Here is a 12,312-nt window from a genome sequence, read left to right on the forward strand (position 1 = left end):
TATTGAAATGTAAATTTCTAATATTACATTTTTTATATAATCAAGTTTAATTTTACATAAAACCTCATTTTCATTTTCCTAATGTGTTATTTGACCAATTTGGTTATTTCAATTTTTTCAGAAATATTTAATATAATATTTTAATTATCTTATATATAGAGAGAGATCTACAGTAATATTAAACAAGATATTGAAACATTTTATTTTATTTACATGTTAACATATTGATGTTGATTTAACAGATTTAACTAAAAATATGTATTAGTTTTAAGAAAAAAGATTAAATTCACAAATGATAAATCCATTTTAAAACTATATGCATATTTAAGCTTTTAAGAAGACTGTCGTTTTAAAATTTTTATCACATAATTATGCATTTCTTTCGATTATACTTAGTGAGTGATTAATACTTTTAGTATACTTTCAATAATTTGGAGTTTTATATTGTACTTATAATGGAATATTAAATGTTATTTCTTACTCTCTGTTCTTTTTTTAAAATGTAATTTTATTTATTTTTCATTTCTAAAGCTGAAAATAATATGATTACGCTTTTGTTAATTTTCAACATTATTTTTACATTTGAATTAACTTATGTATATATTTGCATTAATGATGTAAAAAACTCTCATAATATTTTTGTTAAAAACTTATTATATTTATACAAAACCTTAAAACACTGGCAGAAATTAAGAATATAATAAAATAGGAACGGAAGCGTTTCGTACAGATGAAGTTGGTGGAAATCATATAGAAAATTTCTAAATTATTAAGAAGGGTAATTTAAAGTATAAAGTTAAATATTTTCAATTTTGCTATAAACCTTATAAACATCCAAAATCTGAAGAGGAGTAATTGGAATAAAATAAAAAGAATACCATAATTAAGTCTAAAATTTTAAAGACAGCTTTATGTAAGTTATAATTATCATAAAAAGTAATGATAACAGTACTGCAGGCAGATGTACGGACTAATGGATAATATAAGGGTGAAAAGACACGTAATTGTTCTAATTTGAATTTAGTATCTTAAGCTTTATCCCTTTAATTTATCTTGAAATCATGGGTTAATTCCGTGAATTTTTTTATTGTGAATTTATATTAAATTAAATGTTTTTTATGTTTATTTTTTATTTAAAATAGAATAATATAAATATAGCGAATTTCTAAATAAAAACATATAAAATACGTAGTTGTAGCATGATTATTAAAAGATATAATTAGTATCATATTAAAAATAATATTTGAAATTTGTAATATATTTAAGTATTAAAATATAAATTTTTTAGTGGTGTTTCCGATCTTGAATGTGTCCGTTTCATTACTAAAGAAAAAAATGATTATGATCAATTACACATTGACTGTTTTAAAAAGCATGGTATTTTTGTAGTTTTACTTTAAAATATATATATATATATATATATATATATATATATATATATATATATATATATATATATATATATATTTAAACTGTCTCGAATCTAACTTATAGATGAGACTATATTTAATTATAGTGAAAATAAGTGAATATAGATAAACATTTATTGTTTGAATCTAATAGTAGTTATTCATTTTCCTGAATTTTATTTATTTAACGTTATTCATTTATTCAATCCAGTTATCTTATATTCAAATTTCTATCTAATTCATTCAAATTCGATTAGATACAACTTTTCCACTCAATCAAAATCCTAACTTTTCAAAACACATTATACTATAATAATTTTTAAATAAAACCTTAGGTTTACAATATTAACTTTTCATACAACAAAATAATATAATCAAACATGTTTTTGTTATAAAATTAAGTTGTGTTAAAGTTGTCCGAAAATTAAGAATATGTATAGAGACATGTAGACAAGTTTCACATCCCAAGAATGTATGTGGTAAATTCGAGTTCGATATGCTCCATAGAAGTGTAACACAAAGTACTGATGAGCATTTTTTTACCCACAAGTGTTATAAAGGACCATGAAAGCGATTGATAAATAACTTAGCACTTTGATGACCACCAAGTATCACTGATAGTGACATAGCATCCAACTTAATATCAGTATATGTTTGGAAACATCATAACTCACTGTGTACAAAATACATTTTACTTTTTATATAAATTTATTCTTTCATTGCTTAGACACTCATAATACAACATTTTCTGTAACTCTTACTGTTCTGTCTTGTAAAAGGAAAAAATAAGTATTTTATTTTTCATTTCAGTGACTTCTTTTCATTTTAATATTTTTAATTAAATTTTTATTAAAAAGTTTGTCTTAGTGATTGTCTTTTTTTTTATATTTTTTATTTGATTTTGTAGTCAAGTTATATTATTACTTTTTATGTGAAATAAAGTTTTTAAGTATTTGAGAGTTTTTTTTTTCTTAATTTAAGTATTATTAATTAATATTAAAAAATACCGAGTATCTAAATTTTTTATAATTCTTTTGAGTTTTTTGTTTTTGTGATTTTAAACATAACCCGTCAACTTCAGTATCGAATCTTTATAATTTTGGCTTTTTTTAAGACAATGTATTGTATTTTTTTTTTTCAAATTAAATACTAAAATCAAACCAACCATATGAAAATATAAAACAATATCATTTTATAAAATGATTAATATTTTAAATTTTCATTTTTTACAATCCAAATTTATGGTATTGTGTCTTGAAACTATAAAATCAAATAGACATTTGGAAAATAGATTCAATTAAAAAATATTTTTTTAACATGTATTTAAATAAAAATAACTAAATTTAATTATGTTTTTTTAACTAAAGATAATTAAGCCTAATCTGTCAGTTTTTATAAAATTAAACAACTCTAATACTGTTAATATGTGATTCCATTATTAATATAAGTGTTTGCATATAAAAATTACTTATATATAAGATTTACCAAACAAGTTTTAATATTTTCTAGTCTAATATGTGAATTTTTTTTAAGAATGTTATATTCCGCATTATAATAAATTTTTACATTTTAACTATGTTCACACAAACGCACATCGATCGTTTTTCATTATGTAAAAATTATTAAAATAAAAAAAAATAAAAACATGAAAAACCACATAAAACTTGTAATAAACCTTAACTTCACAGGAGAAAGATAAATTATTATGAAAATATAAATAAATAAATATATTAAGGTAAAATATTAAATCATGTATATTTCTTTTTATAAATAAAAGTTAAATTAACTTATTAATACAAAGTTCTTTAGAAAAACTGAAATCTTTTGAAATTCCCTTATTTATATATATATATATATATATATATATATATATATATATATATATATATATAAATAAGTGTAAGTATTCATATTTTTTTTTAAGAATCTAAGAAACTACTTGTTAATATAAACAATCATGACAGATTAAAAAAAATAGTTTCTTAACCAAAACTTTTATAGCCCTTCTATTCAAGCATGTTCCAAAATTTAAATGACTTTTCATAAACTTCACCTAAGTCTACGTAAAGAAAAGCTAAAAAAATTATTCACATCTTCATTCTAATTTTCTCTAAAAATAAGAAGTCAAACTAAGATAATTTTTAATTCCATCATTAATATTCACCTTAATACAATTAACAAATGAAAGTTCTTTTATATTAGGTCAATAATCACCCACCTTTCCTATTTTAAATATTAAGTACAAAAAAATAACATAAACACAATTAAATTATGAAATGTATTATAACTATTCGTATCATAATTATATATTCATTGTGTTTCTTTGGTATTACTCACTAAAATTGTTAATAATTTTTGTATATATGTATTATAGAAACACTAAACAGTCTATTATTATGTGTTTTATTAATATATATATATATATATATATATATATATATATATATTTACATAATTAGAAAGTAAATAATTAAAATTTCCAAAATAAATAAATATATGTTGTAGACCAAAATATAAATATATATAAACAGATGTGCCTCAATTTTTTTTTTCAAAACGTTATAATTAAAGAAGAAATTCCATTAATATTCTGAAAAAAAAATACTATCTATACTAACATTATTGATAACATTCTTAACTTCAATTAAAATTTAAAAAATTTAGGAATCTTAAATTATCACTTCATGAAAGATGGTAAGGTATGTTAGTTTCTTGCACACACTGAATAACTTTTTCTATGTAAAAATCTATATTAGACTTTTCATAATTAAATTTTTTATCCAAGTGATTTCAATTAATAACTAAATATCAATGTTAAGCTTTTTATAAATACAAGCAAAAAGAGTTAATTAACTTAAAAAAGGCTGAAAATAGACCTTACATAAAATCCAAATCAAAACATAATTAAACCTTTAATTTTATATTTCTCATTGCTAACTCGTCAAAATTAATTACAATGAGTAATTGTTAATACTTTTTTGTTACACTTATCCTCTTCTTATTATCACAAATAATGAGTGATAATAAATAGCACTTCATGCTAAAATCATCAAAATCTTTTGGTAGGATAAAAGAAGTTCAAATCCATGATATCGTCTAATTTGAAATGGTGTTTGTTTTAATGTATTGAAAATTATTTTCAAGATAGTCAAGGATCAACTCCAAGTGGAAAATATGAATATTAGTGAAAAATTATAAAACTCAAAGAATGTTCACATTTATTATACAAGAACATTTATATATTTAATGTACAATTGTTGTTTTACTATAAGTTTGAACATTTTATAGGAAAATAAATTTAAAAAATACAAAGTTTTATTACTTTTTAGTAGAGATTTTGTATAACTTTTAATTTCTTAAAGACAATAATATCTAGAAATATAGATTACTTATATTTCTTTTACTTATATTTTTATGATAAAAGGTTAGTGGAAATAAAAATGATTTTCCGTAATCAGTATATATTATTCTCATTTCATTCTATTACACATTCCTCTTACTTTTAGTTTATATTTTAATAAAATATATTTTCATTTCTTCCTATAACTACATACCTAACTATTATGTTTATAAGAAAATCAATAATTTTCTTTGAAAGATGAAAAAATTAATCCTGGGTGTACTAGGAAGGACGTCCGGCCTTATACATCAGGGGGACGTCCGGACAACCAACTTACGCCCGGCTTCAATGCAAATCCCCAGACGACACTTGAGTCTCTGTACTAGGGAGGACGTCCGGCCATACACACCTGGAGGGACGTCTGGACAACCGACGTACGCACGACTCTAAAGCAAACCCTCAGGCGACGCTTATCTAAGCTCGTCCGGTATGGCCGGACGTCATCATTGAAGGGCGAAAGACCATTCACTGATAGTTAGCGAAGAAGGATTAGATTACTGATTAATACCAAACTAAATAAGATTAGGAGGATTAGGCCCGATCTTGGGCCGTGATTAAGGAAGGTTAATTCTCAACCCATCTTGAAAACTATAAATAGAGGTCAAAGGTAACAGTAGGTAGGAACATTTATTGTGCATTTATACTGTCTCATAACTTTCTCTTTTTATCTCTACAAGTAGAACTGAGAACTGACTTGGACGTCGGAGTACTTTTAACAGGTACCCGACCGGTCGAGGAGAATAACGGAAGACTAATACTCGAACGAACGGAGGAAGAGCAGTTGAGTTGGGAAGACCCCACTAATCCGAAACACTGGGCATAACAATCTTAGAAATAAAATTTCTGGAAATTTAACATCATGCTCGTTTTAATTTGAATGTTCACAGCCATTTTAAATTTAGTTTATAATATTAGTAATGAATAATTAACCATCATAATTCGTAATAAGTTAATAAAACCATATTATTAAATTTAAGCAAAATTTTATATTATTATTAATCTATATTATATTATTTTGTTTTTGGGGTTTCTATATTTGAAGACTTCAAATTTATAAAGTATGTAAGATTTACCATTGGATTCAATTAGCGCCAAAATTATCCCGGCACTAACCCGAAAGTACCGTTATCTTTTTACAATCCAACGGACACAATTCACTTGAAGCTCCTCGAGAAAATCTTGATAGTCCAATCAAACATTCCAACTTATTCAATTCAATTTTCAAAATCTCGAGAGGGAGAAAGAGCTGTCACTACCAGAGTCTTCCCCAGGACACACTTCCTCCGGCAACACCACAATAAATTCAGTTTTCCTTTCATACTCTCCTTCTCTTACATAATTACATAATAAATGCTGTTTCATTCCTTTTGCCCTTCTTGCAATTCGTAAGGCACGAGAATTTATGGACTCTCACGCATCGCCCTTTCACTTCGAAGCCTTTTTCCTCAAGTTTCGGGAACGCAACTCGAAGCAGAGGGTCGTTCAGAATAACATCATTGCCAATTGCACCGCTGTTTGGTGAGATCGGTTTCTGATCACTGTTCAGATGGAACCGAGGGAAACGATGTCGGATTCAATTCCGCAGAAATTGGCCAGAGAATTAGATTTTACCGTCGTTTGCAGAGATAATCCGCACCTGAAACTGCCTCCTCCGTCACCACCACCGCCGCATTCACTTCTGCCGCTCTCATCGCATCTTCCGTTGCAGTTAAATTTGCAGACACCGGGGCAACGGCCATGGTTATGTTCGGAGCCACAGGAGCAACAGCCCTGGCTACATTCACCGGGATCAAAGCTAGTTTTGCCGGTTCGTCAATTTCCGCAGCCGGTGCAGAATCTTCCAGTTAAGGTGTTGCCAGTGGTGTAAGTATACTTATGGCTAAAAAGAAAGGAAATAGAAAACTGTAGCGTTTTGAATTTGATTAACCCTGTGTCAATGATAAAGAATGCCCGGATCGTGCTAAAGTGGGTCGCTATGGGTTAAGAATGTTGAATTGGACATATGTTTTAAAATCTAGTGCGACAAAGATTGTTCTTGGCTGACATGATTTGATTGGATGCCTCCAAAAGTAATGATTCTTGAAAATATTAAGTTTCATAATTAGTTTGGTCCCTATTTCGAATAATCTTTATGTTGCAGTCCCTGTTCAAAGAAACTCTACTCACTTTAGTTCCCTAATACATGCATTTTAGTCTATTTTCTTTTGACTGTCAGTAATTATTCAGACTAAAATGGATTAGAAAACGTTTGAGTAAGGAGTAAAATGAGTTAAAAAAAAAAGTGTACTTCCTGGGAACTAAGAAGTACTAAAATGAGTTATTTCCAGGCATAGAGACCAAAACATAGAAAAGTTGTAATTAAACCGGAAAGTTATAAAGGTGAGATGGATACATTTCAATAATTATAAATATTTGTATAGGAATGCTACTTGGCCTCATTGTTATCATTTTGAGATTGACTATAGTAATCTGAATTATGGTAAAAAAAGGGAAAAATGTAGTGTACATTTTGGGAAAATAAGTGTCTTAAATTTGCTACTAAACTTAATGCTACTCGATAGAGCTAAATTAGTTGTAAAGGAAAAAGCTCCAAATATTTCATCAATCCATATAATAAGGGGTTAGAAATACTGTTTCGTCTATGTACTCACTTAAGTTTTGCCCCACAGTAAGAACTTTTGTACTAATTTGAATTTTATTGTTTGTGAACTTATTTGCATTTTTTCAGGAAGTCAGAGTCTCCTATATCACAACCTCGAATTAATGTGGAATTAAAGGACACGACACCAAAGAAACAGAAACAATGTAACTGCAAAAATTCTAGATGCCTCAAATTGTAAGTCCTCTAGTTTATCCGAATGAAAAACTTTTATCAAGAATACGTTATCTCATGGTCATACTATATCTGCACAATCTTGCACCTTGTTTTTCGTGCCCTCTCTCTCTTTAACTGGAAAAGCCTAATTTGGCAAATGCTAGGTACTGTGAGTGTTTTGCAGCTGGGATCTATTGTGATGGTTGCAACTGTGTAAATTGTCACAATAATGTGGATAATGAGGCTGCCAGACAGGAGGCAGTTGGAATAACATTGGAAAGAAACCCAAATGCTTTCAGACCAAAAATTGCTAGCAGTCCGCAAGAACAACGAAATTTCAAGGTTTAAAATTCCTCAAACTACCGCAAAATTCAAATTCCAAGGTTTTGTAATGGTACTTAATGCTCTAGGTTTATGTGATATTTTAGTTGACGTGGTGCACTTTAATGTCTTGTATGAACACAGGAAAGTGAAGCTCAAGTTATAGGAAAGCACAATAAAGGATGTCACTGCAAGAAATCTGGTTGCCTTAAGAAGTATTGTGAGTGCTTCCAAGCCAATATCCTCTGCTCTGAAAATTGTAAATGCATGGACTGCAAGAATTTTGAAGGAAGTACGGAAAGAAGAGCAATTTTTCACAGAGAGTATAATCTAGTTCACATCGAACAGGGAATTAATGTTGCTGTAACCGAAGTCCTTGGATCATCTGGCTATAGAAACCCTATAACACCGAAGAGGAGAAAAATTCAAGAAACGTTTTCTGGAAAGTTAGCTGTGGATCAAACTGTTAACACAACTGCCCAATACCTACAGGTGCTTTCTTCTTTGCTTTTTTCAGTCTTGACAGGATTTACTCGGATCTATGTAAATAGTAATATACTAATTCTTTATGCAGCAGGTTCATTATAATTGGATTGGAAAAGGAAATGATATGAATCCAACAATGTAATAGATTTGTCTTGTAATTATAGGCATCAAGTCAACAATTCAATCCTTGTTGTATCCCTTGATTTCCTTATTTTTTACCTGTTGTTTTACTGATCAATTTCCTCTATCCTTGGACATCCAAACATAATGTAATGTTTTTTTACATTATTTTGTATTTTAATCAGGAAACTGATCGAATGGCTTCCTCATCTTCAAATCTGTCATATTCCTTTGTTTCTGACCATGTCAACACAAGAATTTCAGGGTTTTCAAGGTCTATGTACCGGTATGTGAGTTTTTCTAATAATTATTTGACGAATTTATATATCTTCAAGGTCTATGTACAGCTAACAATTTATTCATGCTGAAGGTCGGTATTGGCAGATGTCCTCCAGCCACAAAATGTGAAGAATCTCTGCTCACTTTTTGTTATTCTCTCACGAGTATCTGCAAAGATTGATGCAGGTTTTGAGCAACTCATGGATGTATACTCTATTTATCATTTTCAGAATAATTTAATTTTTTTCTAATGAATATTGAATGATTTAATATTCCGAAGATTTAAATATGTACTTGTAATTAAGGGATACCTTAGAGAGAAGTGGTGTTATATGTCATGCTATATTTTATTGGGGAGTACAGGGAAATGGTAAGCAATTGGGAAAGTACTATGGTACTAGAACAATAGTTAACCGATGCATATCTAAAGTAATGATATTAAATTGTGTTTGAATATTTGATGATCAAAACTTTGAATTTGCAATGTCCGAAGGGAAACTATTGTCGTTTAGTAAAATTAATGAGATTATTTTTAATTTTTTTAATGACACTAGTGTCACACTAATAATATGACTAAGGAAGGGGGCACTGGTGAAAAAACTCTTAGAGGACCTTTCATACACAGAATACTTTCAGCAAATTTTCGTTCTTTGAATTGGTTAGGTTAGGCGATCAGATCATGAACACCACTAATGTTCCTGAAGTCTTTCATTTTTTGGTATAAACATGCTTTGGCCACAATTGTCATCATGCAGTTGCATACCTTTGTAAATATGTATTTCAGATTCAAGTTGTACTGTTCACATTTCTGACAATAGTTGTCTTTCTGTGATGCTCTATAGCTTTCACCCTTTCCATATTTTCCCGACCTGTTTTATCTGTGACAATAGTTTGCATTTTAATAAATGTTTCCCAACTTTTCAGAAACGGAAGGGAAAATAGATCGACAAACAAAAGCTGGGAACTCTAAAGCTTCCGTTGCTTCATCAGCTAAATCGCTACAGCAAACTAAAGATGGTCGCCAGCCCGTTTGTGATGGTCACGTGAATAAAGCTGTGGCAGATGCAGTTGATATTGCAAATTATAATAGGCCATTGTCACCAGAAACACTGGCATTGATGTGTGATGAACAGGCCAACATGTTTTTTGGAAATACTTCTGCCGATGGAGCTGCATATCAAAACATGATTCAAAAGTCATTAAATTCTGATGGAAGCTCTGATGCTGCTTACGGAGAGCAGGAAAGGCTTATAATGACCAAACTCTTGGATGTTCTTCGCGAACTCGTTACTCTTGGTAGCATAAAAGGTTAGGCTTTAGTGTTACGGTGTTCTAGTCTTCACTATTACAATTTTGCTTCACAGAAATTATCTGGGTGTTTTTCTGTTAAAAATTTACTGTAATATTCTATAAATAGTCATTGGGGAAAGTCCCGTTTGAATGACATAGCTAACTCAGCTGACCATGTAGTATATCCATACCTACTTGATGATGCAATTGTACTTTGTAGCTATTAGTCTCACTCAGCCAACTTGTATAAACAGCATGCATCATCGTAATCATAAAACTAAGAATGTGAGGCTAGAGCAGAAAAATGAGAAGACATAGGCACTCACCTTGTTGCCAAGCTTATTATGTAAAGCAAGAAGCAATTCTCTGAGGTAACTAAAGCTAATTAACTAATATCGTTTATCTTTACGTTGTAGAAACGTGCTATTATTCGTCGACCAAGAAAGAACCCGCAGACCACGGCAATATTGGGGCTGAAACTGGCGTTGGAAGTGAAAAGAGAAATAGTAGCAATTGCATTGCAAATTACCCCATCCCATCGGTTACTAAAATATCCCAAACATTTATGCCATAACTAATGGACATGTTTATTACTGATTTTTCGTTGACCAGTGAAAAAAGTTGCCAGTGTCCGTGCACCAGCCAGGAATTTCTGGCATTGATGTGCATTTATTTCCCTGCTTTAAATTAAAAGGTTACTCAGAATTATAGTTGTCTAATTAACCTATTTCATACGACTTGATCTTAGTTTATTAGATTGGAACCAAAAAAGCTGATGAGATCAAAACAATTTACAGGTCAAATATTTCCAAAATCTCTATGGATCAGGTAAGTCTCTGAGTTTTTCTTTTTAGCATGAGAAAAGTAAAGAAATGAATGACAAATGAAATATATGCATTTGGGTGGAAATAATATTTGGAGTTTGCTTGGAATATTGTTTATTATATTTACTTTCTTATTTTTTAAAAGTTCATTATTTTTGTAATTGAGAAATATACATTTAATAAGTCTCATTTTTCATTTCTACCAATTTTAACAATATTTCCAAATTAATCTAACAAAATTCATTTGAAGATACATAATAAAATTATTAATATTCTCTTTTCTTTTTCATCCTTAACTAATTATATGATAACATCGTGACCGGATGACCAAATTTCAAAACAAATAATATATTAAATATAATAATTATTACGATGTTATATTAAATATAATAATTATTAAGATGTTGATTAACTTAAAATTGGATATATATATATATATATATATATATATATATATATATATATATATATATATATAATTTCAATAACTCAATCATTAAATATTTTAAATATAGTTTTGGTACAATAAGAATTAGAACATTTCTCTTTTTAATACAATGCAAAAAAATTAATACATTAAATTTAATTTTATTAGTGTTTTTTTAATTTTGATATTAATTTTGTTAAATATAGGCATAGAACTACTTTATATAAATGTCATTTTGTTATATATGAATTAGTATAAAAAGATATTATATATTTATTTTGTAAATTTTTTATTAATAATGATGTAAAATATTATTAAGAATTATTAACAATTACGTGGGTAACCACTTTATACGGAAAAATAACTTATATTCTTTAAACAAAGAAAATAAATGAACTAATTCGGTTCTAATCCTCATTCAACCTACTTTATGAGAGATTTTGGAGTTAAAGACTTTGAAAAAATTTCTGCGGTATATTTTAGGGGATCAGGACTCATTTTTGGATTAAAAATTAAATTGACAGCTCTATGTAAAATTATTATATATAATTGTCACCACATTTTATTGCGCCGACATCTCAACACCATTTAGTATTGTCTTGATCATTGGTCAATTTTTACTTTTTTTTATATTAACACGAACATTGTTGTGTTAATAATAACAAAATTGGTTCGATTTGTTGAAAGTTTTCATTAAAAATAAAACCTATTTAGAATATATAAATAAGTACAAATTTCATTTTATAAATCAATTTTATAAGATTTAATTAGACTTAAAATTTATTTTATAAAAGGTTTCACCTGAGTCAATCTACATCACAGATGAAACCATTTAATTATACAGGTGAAATCCATTTATGCTTTTCGTTGGATGGTGACTTATATTACGTGTTGTGGTTGTAAGGGTTATAAAATATTATTTATATTTGGGTAAATAGTTG

General features: G+C 28.2%; 1 protein-coding gene across 1 annotated transcript; it reads left to right on the top strand.

The window, feature by feature from the left end:
- Nucleotides 1–5,921: 5,921 nt before the first annotated feature.
- On the top strand, nt 5,922–10,839 carry LOC106761562 (protein tesmin/TSO1-like CXC 5). The gene is made up of 8 exons (XM_014645122.2): nt 5,922–6,672; nt 7,538–7,645; nt 7,789–7,966; nt 8,090–8,437; nt 8,737–8,837; nt 8,922–9,016; nt 9,755–10,138; nt 10,537–10,839. Exons 1-8 carry the CDS (start codon nt 6,356–6,358, stop codon nt 10,692–10,694), a joined length of 1,689 nt encoding a protein of 562 aa, XP_014500608.1. The 5' UTR covers nt 5,922–6,355; the 3' UTR covers nt 10,695–10,839.
- The last annotated feature ends 1,473 nt before the right edge of the window (nt 10,840–12,312 follow it).

The sequence above is a fragment of the Vigna radiata genome, chromosome 5 (assembly GCF_000741045.1).
Source record: "Vigna radiata var. radiata cultivar VC1973A chromosome 5, Vradiata_ver6, whole genome shotgun sequence".
NCBI lineage: Eukaryota > Viridiplantae > Streptophyta > Magnoliopsida > Fabales > Fabaceae > Vigna > Vigna radiata.